We start from the raw sequence: 15,998 nt of genomic DNA on the forward strand, positions 1-15,998 counted from the left end.
CCCTTAAGCCAAAGCCTAATCCAAAGCAGGGCCCTAACTCTCTTCAATTCTATGAAGGCTGAGAGGGGTGAGGTAGCTGTAGAAGAAAAGTTTGAAGCTAGCAGAGGTTGTTGGTTCATGAGGTTTAAGGAAAGAAACCATCTCCATAACATAAAAGTGCAAGGTAAAGGAGCAAGTGCTGATGGAGAAGCTGCAGCAAGTTATCCAGAAGATCTAGCTAAGATCTATTTCTTCAGTAAAGGTGGTTACACTAAACAGATTTTCAATGCAGATAAAACAGCTTTCTATTAGAAGCAGATACCATCCAGGACTTTCATAGCTAGAGAGAAGTCACTGCCTGGCTTCAAGGGACAGGCTGACTCTCTTGTTAGGGGCTAAGGCAGCTGGTGACTTTAAGTGGAAGCCAGTGCTCATTTATAACTCTGAAAATTGTAGGACCCTTAAGAATTATGCTAAATCTACTCTGCCTGTGCTCTGTCAATGAAAAACGAAGCCTGGATAAAAGCACATCTACTTACAGCATGGTTTACTGAATATTTTAAGCTCCCTGTTGAGACCTACTACTCAGAAAAAAAGATTCCTTTCAAAATACTACTGCTCATTGACAATGCACCTAGTCACCCAGGAGTGCTGATGGAGATATACAAATGAGAGATTAATGTTGTTTTCATGTCTGCTAACATAACATCCATTCTGTAGCCCATAAATCAAGTAGTAATTTTGACTTTTGAGTCTTATTATTTAAGAAATCCATTTCATAATGTGATAACAGCCATAGATTATGTGATTCCTCTGATGGATCTGGGCAAAGTAAACTGAAAATACTCTGGAAAAGATTCACCATTTAGATGCCATTAAGAACATTTATGATTCATGAGAGGAGGTAAAAATTATCAACATTAATAGGAGTTTGGAGGAAGGTGATTCTGACCCTCATAAATGACTTGCAGGGGCTCAAGAAACAAGACATCAGTGGAGGAAGTAATTGCAGATGTAGTGGAAATAGCAAGAGAACTAGAATTAGAAGTGGAGCCTGAAGATGTGACTGAATTCCTGCAAGCTCATGAGAAAACTTTAACAGATGTGGAGTTGTTTCTTATAAATGAGCAAATAAAGTGGTTTCTTGAGATGAAATCTACTCCTAGGGAAGATGCTGTGATCATTGCTGAAACGATAACAAAGGTTTTAGAATATGACATAAACTTAGTGATAAAGCAGTAGCAGGGTATGAGAGAACTGACACCAATTTTGAAAGAAGTCCTACTGTGGGTAAAATGCCACCAAACAGCCTTGCATGCTACAGAGAAACCTTTTATAAAAGGAAGAGTCAATCCATGTGGCAAAATTCATACTTGTCTCAATTTAAGAAATTGTGGCCAGGTGTGGTCCTGTGCACCTGTAATCCCAGTACTTTGGGAAGCCAAGGCCGGCTTGAACCCATGAGCTCCAGGTTACCATAGGCTATGATGGTGCCAGCCTGGGCAACAGTGTAAGACCCTGTAGAAAGAAAAGAAAGAAAGAGGGAAGGGAAGGGGACGGGAGGGGAGGGGAGGGGAAGGGGCGGGGAGGGGAGGGGAGGGGAGGGGAAGGGGCGGGGAGGGGAGAGAGAAAGAAAGAGAGAAAGAAAGCGGGAGAGAGATGGAGAATGAGAGAGAAAGAGGGAGAGAAAGAGGGAAAGAAAGAAGGAAGGAAGGGTGGGAGGGAGGGAGGGAGGGAAGGAAGGAAGAAAAGGGAAGAAAGGAAGAAAGGAAGAAAGAAAGAAAAAAGACAAAGAAAGAAAAGGAAATGAAAAGAAAAGAAAAAGAAAAAAAGAGAAATCGCCACAGTCACTCCAACCTTCAGCAACCGCCACCTTGATCAGTCAGCAGCCATCAACATTGAGGCAAGACCCTCTACAGCAAAATATTACGACTGGCTAAAGGCTCAGATGAACATTAGCATTTTTTTTTAGCAATAAAGTATTTTTAATTAAGGAATGTACTTTTTTTTAGACATCATGCTATACCACACTTAATAAACTACAGTATAATGTAAGCATAACTTTTAATTCACTGGGAAACCAAAGCATTCATATGACTCGCTTTATTGTAGTGGTCTGGAACTGAACCCTTGATGTCTTTGAGGGTATCTCTGGGCTATATCTCAATAAAAGTGTGTTATAAAAATATGAAATAAGCTAACAAAACTAGCACAGTTCTGACACAATAAATTTTCCAGTAGCTTTAGAGCATTTTCTAGCAGCCATCACAGAGCATTTGTGTGGAACGTTCTAGATTCTACTGTGGAATATAGAGCACTGTACTGGGAAATACTAAAACAGCATAGTGAAAAGCAGCAGTTCTCAAACTTTTTGGTCTTAGGATGCCTTTACATTGGTAGAAATTATTGAAGACCTCCTAAAAGCTGTCATGGGTTATATCTGTCAATATTTATCATCTAAGAAATTAAAATTGAGAAAACATTTATTTTAAAATTCATTTAAAAATAAACAATTACATGTCAGGATACACAATATACTGTAATGAAAATACCTATATTTTTTAAAACAAAAGATTTAGTGAAAAGCATGGCATTGTTTTACATTTCTGCAAATCTCTTTAATGTCCGTCTTAAGGGGCGACAGCTAGATTCTCATATCCACCTCTGTGTTCAACCTGTTGTCCTATCACGTGTCATGTGACCTCTGGAAAACTCCACTGTACAACTGTGGGAGAATGAGAGTCAAAGAGACAAATAATGCCTTAGTATCATTGTGAAAACAGTTTTGACTCACAGACTCCCTGGATAGTTTTTTTAGGAACCCCCGGGGTCCCTGGACCACACTGAGAACGTCTGGAATACAGATCAGCTGAAAATAATTTGTACTCTGTGGAAAATAGAGTTTGAATGCAGGGATTTATCAATAAGTATGGAATAGTGACAATTCTGCAGAGTAATGAAGAGTTGGGCACAGCTTTGAAGGGTGACAATTGCCTAGGGAGCAGTTGACATTAGAAACAAGGTAGCTGATGTGTGCGACACCTGTCATCAGGGGCCCAGAAAGCATTTCTTGGAGGCTGGGCTGTCAAAGAAGCACAGTACAGAGAAGGAGGCGCCGACTTGGGAGGGACTTCAGGCCATTTGGAGTTTGCATGAGATAGGAGACAGTTTGGAGAGCAGAGAGAGGCTCTGGAAGGTTCCTGATACCCCACTGGAGACATCATCCAATCCATTGCTTTTCACACTTTCTACAAGGAGCAGAACTCCTTTTTCACAAGAATCGAACGCAAAGCCCTAATATATACAGTATAGAGCAGTGTGTTGCATTGGATGAAATAGGGAAGAGGTCCATGCGGCTTGGCTTACTGAAGCATGAACTCAGATCCCTAGGCTCCCAGTAAGAGTGGAGGAAACCCACTGATCTAACTGCAAACAATCAGCAGAGCAGGGATAAATACTCTCTAAGGATCCCTCTCCTAGGCCTATGTGTGGGGGGAATGGAGGATATGAAGGGAGATACCTGCATGAAGCGACCTCATAATTAAAGGCTCTGTCTAGACCTGTGGCTGTGGGATAAGACCTGGGTGAGGACAGGATGGTAACATGAATGTGAGGGCAACAGAGAGACAAGACTCGGGCCTGTGGCTCAGAATTTCTGTCTTGGACCTTGGGTTGGCCATTGGCCACAGGAGGACATTTAGAAAGAGTGAAGAATGAATAACAACATTAATTGAGCATTTATTATATGCAAGCCATTCAGTTAAGCACTTTCCACGAATGGTCTTGTTTCATCCTCATGAAACCTCTATGGGATTTTATGACTTTCCACATTTTATGGAAACAGAATTGAAGAAATTAAGTAACTGGAGCAAAGGGGCATAGGTCACAGTGATGGAGCCAGGCTTTCTGAAATTCTCAATGTAAAGCCAGTTATATGAAGTCTTTCAGACTTTAAGTAAACTTGAAAAGGGTTATCAAAGACATCGCAACAATGCTTTCAAAGTATCTTGGCTACTGCGGTAGTTACTATCAATGGCCTAGCCATTGGCCACTCTCCTTTCTTTCTTGCTAACAGAACCCCATTTTTATTCAGATATCTGGTGGCTGTGTGCATCAAGGAAGGTTAGACCCCTCCCTAGCCCCAGTGGGTCAACCTTGACTGGTATAAGCACAGCATGGTGATTCCATCCCCTGCCAGAAATGAGCACACAAGGCAATTCTGGCCAGTAAGAGAGAAAGGGAAGTTTACTGGGAGACTACTATTATATGTGCCTGCTGATAAAGGGATGCATGGGAAGAAACAGCATCTTCTCTGACTTCATGAAGTCATAAGTACATGTGATACCCAGATTATTGGCAGCCACCTTGTGAGCATGCGGGGAGTCGATCTGAGAAGGCAGAACTGAAAGGAGGCAATGCTTCTGTTGTTAAGTTGCCAAATTTGTGAATCCTGGAACAGCCCTATCTCTGTACTTCATAAGTGAATGCGTCTTTTTATTTATTTTATTTTATTTTATTTTGTTTTATTTTTGAGACAGAGTCTCACTGTGTTGCCCAGGCTGGAGTGCAGTGGCATGATCTCAGCTCACTGCAACCTCTGCCTCCTGGGTTCAAGCAGTTCTCCTGCCTCAGCTTCCTGAGTAGCTGGGGTTACAGGCACATGGCACCACACCTGGCTCGTTTTTTTTTTTTCACTTTAGTAGAGATGGGGTTTCACCGTGTTGGCCAAGCTGGTCTCAAACTACTGATCTCAAATGATCTGCCTGCCTTGGCTACCCAAAGTGCTGGGATTACAGGCATGAGCCACTGTGCCTGGCTGTGAATGCATTTTGCTCATTTATTAGAAATGTATTAGACCATTTCTGAGTCTCTTATTATTAGTGGCCCAAAGCATCCTAAGCAAATTGTGACTTACATTGCCCTATCTATTTAGAAAGGTAGCTGATCAAGCAATACCTTAAAACGTATGGTTGTTTTCTTTTAGCAAGTCTTCTCTTAGAAAATATAAACTTAACCAGGCCTTCTTTTCTGCTTGTCTGGTACAGTTTTACCTGCTGAAAAATGAATAGCTATTTGCAGAGCAATGTTAAAAGGTTACATGATGCAACTGCAAATATTCACTTATTTAGGCTATTGTTTACGTTCTATTATGGATGAAAACTGCCTATATGCATTTTTGGTATTTCTAACTCCAGAAATCTGGATGTATTATACACATGAAGTATCACGTTTTATCTTGTGTTCAAGAGATTCTGGCTAGGTCCTACATGGTATCTCTTACAGGGACTAATTTTAAATAAAAACTAATAACTTTTTTCTAAAGGTTTCCATGCCTAATAGTCCTGATGGTAAACCCCAAATCATGGCTGCTTTGTTTGACACACCAGGAATGCTTATTACTTATATACACTAAGGAGAATATGAAGATCAGTGGTTCAGATTAGATAATGTAAAAGAAAATCACTGACTTTTTTTTTTTCAATTGAGTCAGGGTCTTGCTCTGTTGCTCAGGCTGGAGTGCAGTGGTGCAATTATAGCTTGAACTCCTGGCCTCAAGCCATCCTCCTGCCTCAGCCTCCCATGCAGCTGAAACTACAAGTACATACCACTACACCAGCTAATTATTATTATTTTTTCCATAGAGACAGGGTCTCACCTTGTTGTCCGGGCTGGTCTCAAACTCCTGACTCCAAGCAGTCCTCCTGCCTTGGCCTACCAAAGCGTTGGGATTACAGGCATGTGCCACCATGCAGGGCCTGAAAATACTTTAAATAACTAAATTATTTTCAATCTCCTTTACTCATCTTTTAAGGATAATTTTATCCTTTCAGGAAGGGTTACTGAAGGTACAAGATAAAGCATGTTGCTCAAGGTCTCCTAACTAATAATAATAATAATAATTTAAAAAGGCCCTGAGCTGGGATTAAACTGCAAGCCCGTCTTACTACAGAGCCACATCCCAAATTCTATTCAAGGTGCAGGGATTTCCCCAAGGCCTTCGCCACGGCCACATTCCTGCAGAAATTGCAATACATACTAAACTGCTCAAAAGGTGTGCAAAAGGAGAGGGTGGAAGCAACAGACCTCCATACTCTACATACACAGAGTAAGCTGTACAAATTCTCTAGTTACCCTTAAGTCCTGCCTAAGGCAATCAAATAAACAATCTTGGGACACTAAATTATCTAATTCGAACCACCGAACTTTATATTCCTCTTAGTGTATATAATAAATAAATTAGCACTCCTGGTGTGTCAAACAAACCAGCCATGATTTGGAGTTTACCATCAGGACTGTTAGACATGGAAGCATTTTTAAAAAATCAGTTTTTGTGTAAAATTAGTCCCTGTAAGAGATACAATGTGGGACCTAGCCAGAATCTATTGGACACATGATACAATACTATTTTTAACATTAGAGCATAAATCATGCACTGTATAGTTACTGTGTAAGTAACTACAACTACTAGTTACTTTGTTAGTCTAGTAACAACTTCTGACACCTGGGCATATTCATGAAAGTCTTTACCATGTGTAATAATGGCTCATACAGAGCTTCCTCACTACAAATTATGAGAATTAAGGTCTCAGTTCCCATCTCTTAAGAGTAGGATTGTCTAATTCTTAAAACCATACTTGAAAAAAATCCCTTATGATACAAAAAGTTAGAAACAGTTTTTTCTTTACGAGAAAAATAATTTAAATAATCTTTCAAATTATGTAGTTCTTCTGCAGTGAAGTGTAAGAAGATGACAGTGAAATGGCAACATATGCTTTGCTGAGAAAATCAGGAAAAAGAGGAAAAACTCAGAATTCTGCAGTTGCCTTGGGATTGTTCATTTATAATAGTTCCATGGCTACCATCACCAAGCTGTGGGCTCTGTGCCCATCATTCCATGTCTGCCAATCTCTAGTTCTCCCCCCAGCATCTGTTCAGGGGTTTCTACCTTGCATGCATACTCACCTCTATTCAGCCCAGCCTAGTAAACCATCACTGTCGATGCTGATGGCCCATCCAACATGAGCCCTATATGTTCTTGCCCTTCTCTATTCCAAAGATCTTGACTTCCATCCAGTTCAGCAACCCATCCCCATGACCACATCCTTGACTTTGTCTTCAGTGGGAAGTGCTCCAGCTCTGAAAGCTTAAGCATTATAATCCCCTTTGCTCTGTAACCTTCCATTTTCTACCTTTCTTATGTCCCTGGAAGCAGATAATCTAATGGGGAAACGAGGGCAAGTTTTAGAAGCAGAGATCTGGGTTTAAATGTTGGCTCTGCCACTTGCTGGCTGTGTGACCTCAGGTAAATTATATTTCTGAGCCTTATATTCTTTGTCTGTGACAGAGTATTTTGCAGGATTGTAAGGTGGGCTGCATATGGCTGGAAGCACCTGGCAACACAGTTGATGCTCAGTGAAGCTAATTTCTCCCCTTCCCTCTCTCTTCCTCACACCTATTAACTTTATTGTTCAATCTCACAGAGAATGCTGGTCTCTCCAGTCTCTCGTCCCCCTCTGGGCTTCAAGGTCAGTCATTTCATTTCTCTGATGTTCCACCACATGGCTCAGGTTAACACCAAGCCTGGGACAATGCACCACTTCCATGCTTCACTCTTGCTCTTGGACTGCCCAGAACATTTAGCTTGGCCAGGGAGGCCCTGCACATTTCTGTTTCTGAAGCTTCTCATAAGGAAGGAGGAGGAGGAGGAAGACAAGGAGGAGGAGGAGCAATATGAGAAGGAGGAAGTGGAGGAGGAAGATGAGGAGGAGAAGGAAGAAGATGAGGAGGAGGAGGAAGACACGGAGGAGGAGGAAGACAAGGAGAAGGAGGAGGAAGAAGACAAAGAGGAGGAGGAAGATGAGGAGGAGGAAGAAGACAAGGAGAAGGAGGAGGAAGAAGACAAGGAGGAGGAGGAGGAAGATGAGGAGGAGGAGGAGGAAGACAAGGAGCAGGAGGAGGAGGAAGACAAGGAGCAGGAGGAGAAGGACAAGGAGGGAGGAAGAAGACAAGGAGGAGGAGGAAGATGAGGAGGAGGAAGACAAGGAGCAGGAGGAGAAGGACAAGGAGGGAGGAAGAAGACAAGGAGGAAGAGGAGAACAAGGAGGAGGAGGAAGATAAGGAGGAGGAGGAGGAAGATGAGGAGGAAGAGGAGGAAGAGGAGGAGGAGAAAGAAGAAAAGCAGGGGAGAAGCAGTCAAAACAGGATTATAAAAACAGTGGAATATTTTATGTTTAGAGGAAATACCCCAACCCCATCCTTGATGTCTTCACTTATGTGGAAGAAGAAATCACATTAGCATAACAAGTGGCATGATTTACCATCTTGGTGAGCTTGAAGGAGCTGGGCTTGGACAGCTCCTCTTCTGCTCTCCAGGCATTTCTCTGTGCTCTTCTACTCCATGGTCTAGAAGGGTTGCTCCTTCCTCCTCCTGCTAGGGAAGGCTTAGGTCAAGAGCTGCCAGTGACTGGGAGGGGAAGTTAGCCTAAATCAGTAGAGTATTAGGAAGATCACTTGTCTGCAAATGTATGCTGCATTCTCTAATATAAGCTTATTTAGTAATAAAGGTAAATTTTGGCATTTGTGTACAGACATTTCTTAATTGATGTCTAGAAGTCAGGTGGAGGAGAGAAGTGATTTTTGTTGGGTCTCCTTAAAATCCTAAAGTTTATATTTAACAAATTAAGTCTTTTAAAGTTAAGAATATAGTGCACATATAATTGTGCTGTTCCTATGACAGAGAAATTAAGACAAAAATCCCAGTAGACCCTAGGTGAGGGGATCCAGGTAACTGCAGCACAAATGCGTTGCAATCAGAGAGTATCTGCTCCTTTCAAGCCTGTTACTGGATCTGCAGGCCCCGGTGATGGCTAACTTTATGTCAACTCAGCTAGGCTGCGGTGCCCAAATGTCTGGTCAACCAACAGTCTAGACGCTGCTAAGAAGACATTTTGGAATGAGATTAACATTTAAATCAGTGAAGCAGATGACCCCCCATCATGTGAGTGGGCCTCATCCAGTCAGTGGAAGGCCTTTAGAGAAACGATTGAGGCCCCCAGGAAGCGGGAATTCTATCTCTAGGCTGTTTTTGGACTCTGGGCTGCAACATCAACAACTTCCAGCCCACCTGCCAGACCTGCAGATTTGGGACTTAGCAGCCCTCACAGTCATGTGAGCCAATCCCTTAGAATAAATATCTCTCTCTCCATTTTCCTCTCCCCCATTTCCTCCCCTCTCCCTCTTCCACTTTTCCTCTCCCCGCTCTTCTGCTCTTTATCTCTCTCCTCTCTTCATCTAATTGATTCTGTATCTGTGGAGAACTCTGACTCATACCCTTATCCTTGATGTATAACTCTATTTAGACATTAACTTGAAAGTCTAAATTTAGGGCTTGATGAATGATTTCAGGCCTGGCACAAGGGGCTTCCTCACTACCCCCTATCCCGTTCCTGTGATAGGTCCTTAGCATCACTATACATTTCTTATTTCCAACTTCACCTCAGCCCTCAGTTTCCTTAGAATTCCTTCATTCTTCTCTGATATGACAGAAGCCACAAGGGCATCTCTAGTAACCTGTCTCCATTCTTCAGTAGAAACAGAATCCCAGTTTTTAGGCAAACATTTGGCCCTCTAGAATAAAGATCACATTTTCTAGTTTCCCTTGCAGTTAGGCTTTGGCATGTGACTATATTCTGGTCAATGGATGTTAGAGGGAGGGGCCTGCACAACTCGTGGGCAATGTCCTTCCTTCCTCCTTCTTGCTGGCAGAATGGAGGGGCTAGACTGCCACAAAGTGACTTTGGGATAAGAAGTCACACACAGAGAAGCAATCACAGAGAAGTGCCTATGTGCCCTGCACTGTGCCACCACCACCTACCTGAGGCTCATCACTGCTGGACTTCTTGGGCTTCCATTTACTTTTAAGTAGACCCTCTTCTAAGTTTTGTATTGAATAAGGCAAAGCTTTAACATTAGAAATGTATTGTAGGCTGGGTACATTGGCTCACGCCGGTAATCCCAGCACTTTGGGAGTCCAAGGTGGGAGGACTGTTTGAGACCATGAGTTCAAGATCAGCCTGGACAACATAGCAAGACCCTATCTCTACAAAAAATAATTTTAAAAAGTTAGCCAGGTGTGGTAGTGTGCCCCTGTAGTCCTAGCTACTCAGGAGGCTGAGGAGGTGGGAGGATCACTTGAACCCAGAAGTTCAAGGCTTTAGTGAACCATGATCACACTACTGCACTCCAGCTAGGCAACAGTGTGAAACTTTGTCTCAAAAGAAAAATTAAAAATAACTAAAAGTAAAGTAATGTAATCCTAATTGTAATGGACTGAATGTTTGTATCCCCCACAGATTCATGTGTTGAAGCCCTAACTCGCGTGTGATAATATTTGGAGATGGGGTCTTTGGAAGGTAACTAGGGTTAGGTAAGGTCAAGAGAGTGAGACCTTCAAGATGGGATTAGTGCCCTTATAGGAAGATATACCAGAAAGCTCTCGCTCTCTCTCTCTTTCTTCTTTTTGTGTGCACAAAGAAGAGGTCATTTGAACACATATTAAAAAAAGGTGACCATCTACAAGACAGAGAGCCCTCACCAGAAAGTGAACCCTGCAGGACCTTGCTCTTGGACTTTCCATCATCTAGAACTGTAAGAAAATAAATTTCTGTTGTTTAAGTCACCTAGTCTACAGTATTTTGTTATGGCAGTCCGAGGGGACTTAATTCTAATTAAACACTAATTCTGACTCGTGTACCTGGCAAGGGATTTCTGGTGAGGGAGTTTAGTGGATAAACAACTGATGCTTTGAATTCAAATAGATTTGCATTTGGACTCTACATTACCAACAAGAGTTGGGTAATCTTGACTAAGCTGGTTTACCACCTTAAATATCACGTTCTTCTTCTGAAAAATGGAGGTAATATTCAATTTACAAGGTTTTTGTGAGGATTAAATCAATGTGCTGGGCACAAAGTAATAGTTTACTAAATGACAGGTAGCCATTGCTACTGTTGTTAAGAATGTTACTACTCTCTATAATGTTTGTCTTAAACATTCTTCTCTCTTCAAGCCTTGAGTTCCATTTCTGTTAATCTAAGAGATGTTAGTTGGAATTGCTGATGAAAGAGTTCTTAAAATCACAAATGGCTGTTTGATTTCCTCTTTCCCATCCACTTTGCTTCTTGAAAAATTTGGTTGTAACACCACTAGAGCAGAACCAAGTTGTCATCTGGGCCTGCTTTGGGGAAGCTGCAGTGACCCAGACAAGGCACTGGAGTCTCGGTGGGTAAAGAGAATATATGTGTAGGAAGGCTGCTTGTTGTAGGAATAGCAATCCCATGGGGTGAGGAGGACCTCCATGTGGGAGGGGAAACTGGCTCAGGTCACTGGAGCCCAGGCAAGTTGAGGAGGGTACCCCCAGAGAGGGAACACCGAGATGAAAGTTAGAGCCTGAGGTGAAAGCACAAGGGCACCCCATAAAGGAGTGGCCTAGTGTGGGCCGCTGGGGCCTGAGCAAGGTGATGATGATGTGCACATGGGAGGAAGGAACAAACTTGAGGTGTGGAGACTGAGAGGAGGGCATTGTGCAGGGAGGGGCAGCAGTGGTAATATTGATTACATACAGAGGCCTGATCAGATAATATCCTGTATCATATAGGATGGGAGATAACTACCCTGTGATTAGGGACTGGAATTGGAGGTATTGGTATGACCTGAAGTTTTGTAAGATAAGCAGATATAAAAACAAATGGGTATTTTTTGGAAACAAAAGGTGTTAATGACTATGTGTATGTACATACATGCTTCCTAACTCTTTCCACTGAGAGAGTCTGGGAGCAAACACACCAGTAGCAATGAAAACACCTAGTACTGAGGTCTTGGTGGTTTTTTTTGTTTGTTTTTTTTCTTTTGGAGTCTTGCTCTGTCACCCAGGCTGGAGTGCAATGGCACGGTCTCGGCTCACTGCAACCTCCACCTCCCCGGTTCAAGCAATTCTTCTGCCTCAGCCTCCCAAGTAGCTGGGATTACAGGGGCCCACTGCCACATCCAACTAATTTTTGTATTTTTAGTAGAGACAGGGTATCATCATGTTAGCCATGCTGGTCTTGAACTCCTGACTTCAAGAGATCTGCCTACCTCGGCCTCCCAAAGTGCTGGGATTACAGGCGTGAGCCACCGCACCTGGCCCTTGGCTTCTAGATACTGTTGCTCAGTGCAAGAAACGAGGACTTCTTGGAGAAATGATGGGTTCCAAGGCTAATTCTAAGACACTATACTAATTGACAATCACTTCCCATTCTGACTTCCCCTCAACTCCTAGCAACCACTAATCAATCAGCTTTCTGTCTCTGTGAATCCTGTACCTATTCTGGACATTTCATGTAGATGGAATCATAGAATATATGACCTTTGTGTTTGGCTTCTTGAAGTTAGCTCGTTTACAAGGTTCATCTATATTGTTGCATGTATCAGAACTTCATTTGTTTTCATGGCTGAATAATATTCCATGTAGTGATGTACTCCCTTCTGTTATCCAGTCATTAGCTGATGGACACTGAGATTGTTTTCAGATTGTTTTCACTGTTAGACTATTATAAATGATGCTGGAATGAACATTCATGTATAAGCTTTTGTATGGATATATGTTTTCAATTCTTTCTTTTTACACACACACACACACACACACACACACACACACACGTTTTTGATTTTCTAGGAGTACAAATGTGGGGTCATATGGTAGTACTATGTTTAACTTTTTTGAGGGACTTCAAAATTGTTTCCAAAGCAGCTTCACAAGTTTACATTCCCATCAGCCGTGTTTTAGAATTCCTATTTCTCCACATCCTAACCAATACTTGTTACTGTCTGTGTTTTAAATTATATAGCCATCCTAAGTGGGTGTGAGTATCTCATTGTAGTTTTGATTTGCATTTCCCTAATGACTATAAGATTGAGCATCTTTTTATGTGCTTATTGTCCATTCATATATATTCTTTGGAGAAATCTCTCTTTAAATTCTTTGCCCATTTTAAATAGGTTTATTTGTTTTTTATTGTTGAGTTGTGAGGGTTCTTTATATATTCTCGATGCAAATCTCTTATCAGATTATGATTTATAAATATTTTTTCCTATTCTGTGTGTTGTCTTTTGGACTTTCTTCATGATGTCTTTTGTAGCAAGAATGGTTTTAATTTTGATAAAGTCCAAATTGTCTATTTTTTCTTTTGTTACTTGTGTTTTTGGTATCACATCTAAGATACTATTGACAAATCCAAGATCACAAAGATTTAGTTCAATGTTTTCTTCTAAGAGTTTTACTATCTTAGCTCTTAGAATTAGTTATGAGTTTTTTTTTGTATGTGATAATTTTATAAATGGTATAATGTATGATGGCTTTTATTTCATTTTTATCACATTCTTTCGCATGTAGATATCCAATTGTTCCAACAAAAGTTGTTGGAAAGACTATTCCTTCTCCATTGAATTGTTTAGTGCTCTTTTAGAAATTCAATTGACCAGGGAGAAGCCAGGAGCGAGCCCAGGTGGCAGTCCTGATTCTCTTTTGGCCAGCAGTTTTTAGGTCCGTCAGTACTGCACTGCAAGAGTGGCAGATTTTGGGATCTCTGCTGGCCAGTTTGTGGCAGTGGTCTGGGATAAGTCATCCCCAGTGGAGGCTCTGAAAGGTCTGATGGATGAGCTTCAAGTGTTAACTGGCAATGAGGGCCTTGTGTCTGTGGAAAACATCAACCACCTGTTGCAGTCTGCCCACAAAGAATCCAGCTTTGACATTATTTTGTCGGGTTTAGTCCTGGGAAGCACCACTCTGCACAGTGCTGAGATTTTGGCTGAAATAGCCCAGATCCTTCGGCCTGGTGGATGTCTTTTACTGAAAGAGCCAGTAGAGACAGCTGTAGATAACAATAGCAAAGTGAAGACAGCATCTAAGCTGTGTTCAGCCCTGACTCTTTCTAGTCTTGTGGAAGTGAAAGAGCTGCAGCGGGGGCCCCTAACCCCTGAGGAAATACAGTCTGTTCGAGAACACCTTGGTCATTAAAGTGACAGCCTGATATTTGTTCAGATCACAGGCAAAAAACCAAACTTTGAAGTGGGTTCTTCTAGTCAGCTCAAGTTTTCCATCACCAAGAAGTCTTCTCCTTCAGTGAAGCCTGCTGTGGATCCTGCTGCTGCCAAGCTGTGGACCCTCTCAGCCAACAATATGGAGGACGACAGCATGGATCTCATTGACTCAGATGAGCTGCTGGATCCAGAAGATTTGAAGAAGCCAGATCCGGCTTCCCTGTGGGCTGCTTCTTGTGGGGAAGGGAAAAAGAGGAAGGCCTGTAAGAACTGCACCTGTGGCCTTGCCGAAGAACTGGAAAAAGAGAAGTCAAGGGAACAGATGAGCTCCAAACCCAAGTCGGCTTGTGGAAACTGCTACCTGGGCGATGCCTTCCGCTGTGCCAGCTGCCCCTACCTTGGGATGCCAGCCTTCAAACCTGGGGAAAAGGTGCTTCTGAGCAATAGCAATCTTCACAATGCCTAGGAGGGGCCTGACATGGGACCCATCTGCTCCTCCAGCCAACTCCTGTCCCTCACATCGCACCACGGTGGCTCCTCCCACCTCCTCTGGATTTGTTCACTCTGAGATCTATTTGCAGAGTGGGTGCTTAGCAGACAGAGTGAAGCTGGCTGGAGGGCGCAGTGGTGTGTAGTGCTGCCGTGTATCAAAAGACCAAAGTATTATGGGGCCCGGTTACTCAGAATGGGATGGGTTTCTTCACCTCATGTTAAGAGAAGGGAATGTGTACTGAAGAAGCCTTTCTTCTGATGTTAAAATGCTGACCAGAACACTCTTGAGCTCAGGCATCCTTGAGCATTAACACTCTGACAGAGCTGCAGACCCCTGCCCCGAGTCTCATCTCAGCAATGCTGCCACCTGCTTGTCTTTCAGAATTGTTAGTTTACTCCATTCTTTATGACATGAGTCAAGTGTCTCACAACCTCCTCAGGGCACCAGAGGACTCACTCACTGGTTGCTGTGATGATATCCAGTGTCCCTGTGCCCCCTTCCATCCCCAACCACATTTTACTGTAGCATTGCATCTGTGTCCTGTTGTTATTTATGTTAACCTTCAGGTATTAAATTTGCTGCATATCTTGAGATATCTTGAGATTCTGCATGTCTTGTAAAGAGAGGGGATGTGCATTTGTGTGTGATGTTGGATAGTCATCCATGCTCAGTTTGGACCATTGGAGGAACTTAGTGTCACACACAAATGGGGCTAGTCCTAAGTTTAGAATAGGGCCTGTCTGCCCACTTTGGAAGAGCCCAGGTTGGTGAGCATTTAGAGGGAAGCAGGGCAGAACTCTGAACGACAATAAGTCTCTCTGAGCAGAGACCCCTTTGTTCTTGTTAACCACCCGTATGGACTTGGGATCAATCTTGCCAAATATTTGGAGAGATTGTGTGGATTTAAGAGACCTGGATTTTTATATTTTACCAGTAAATAAAAGTGTTCATTGGTAAAAAAAAAAAAAAAAAAAAAAAAGAAATTCAATTGACCATAAATGTAAAGGCATACTTCTGGATTCTCAGTTCTATTCCATTAATCTATATGACTATCCTTATGTCAGCATCATATCTATATATCTATCCTTACGATTACTGGAGCATTTATTAAGTTCTGAAATTGAGGGAAGTGTGAGTATTCCAACTTTGTTCTTCCTTTTCAAGATGTGATGCAACAAACACAGCCGTGATTTTGATAGAGACTGCATTGAATCTGCAGATCAATTTGGGGAGCACTGCCATCTTAACAATACTATGTCTTCCAATCCATGAACATAGTATGCCTTTCCAATTCTTTAGGTCTTTAATTTTCTTCAACATAATTTGTAGTTTTCAGTTTACAAATCTTGCATTTCCTTTGTTAACTATATTCCTAGATTTTTTGCTGCAATTATAAATGGAAATGTTTACTTAATTTTATTATTGTATTGTTCATTATTAGTGTATA

At 42.1% G+C, this 15,998-nt stretch overlaps 2 protein-coding genes and 1 pseudogene across 2 annotated transcripts in view; 2 read left to right on the forward strand and 1 right to left on the reverse strand.

Moving 5' to 3' along the window:
• The window catches only part of KCTD1 (potassium channel tetramerization domain containing 1), a 205,605-nt gene that overhangs the window by 133,440 nt on the left and 56,167 nt on the right, over positions 1-15,998 (reverse strand). The window lies entirely within an intron of this gene.
• LOC129051523 (glutamic acid-rich protein-like) lies at positions 6,855-8,563 on the forward strand. Its single transcript, XM_054537754.2, has 2 exons — positions 6,855-7,282; positions 7,461-8,563. The coding sequence occupies exon 2, from the start codon at positions 7,464-7,466 to the stop codon at positions 8,004-8,006; it is 543 nt and encodes a 180-aa protein (XP_054393729.2). The 5' UTR covers positions 6,855-7,282; positions 7,461-7,463; the 3' UTR covers positions 8,007-8,563.
• On the forward strand, positions 12,381-14,982 carry LOC100451041 (anamorsin-like; annotated as a pseudogene).

This window comes from Pongo abelii, chromosome 17 (genome assembly GCF_028885655.2).
Source record: "Pongo abelii isolate AG06213 chromosome 17, NHGRI_mPonAbe1-v2.0_pri, whole genome shotgun sequence".
Classification (NCBI taxonomy): domain Eukaryota; kingdom Metazoa; phylum Chordata; class Mammalia; order Primates; family Hominidae; genus Pongo; species Pongo abelii.

Bases quoted from the DNA above. Each gene is read 5' to 3' on its own strand.
- LOC129051523 (XM_054537754.2), top strand. From the start codon at position 7,464: ATGCTGGTCTCTCCAGTCTCTCGTCCCCCTCTGGGCTTCAAGGTCAGT.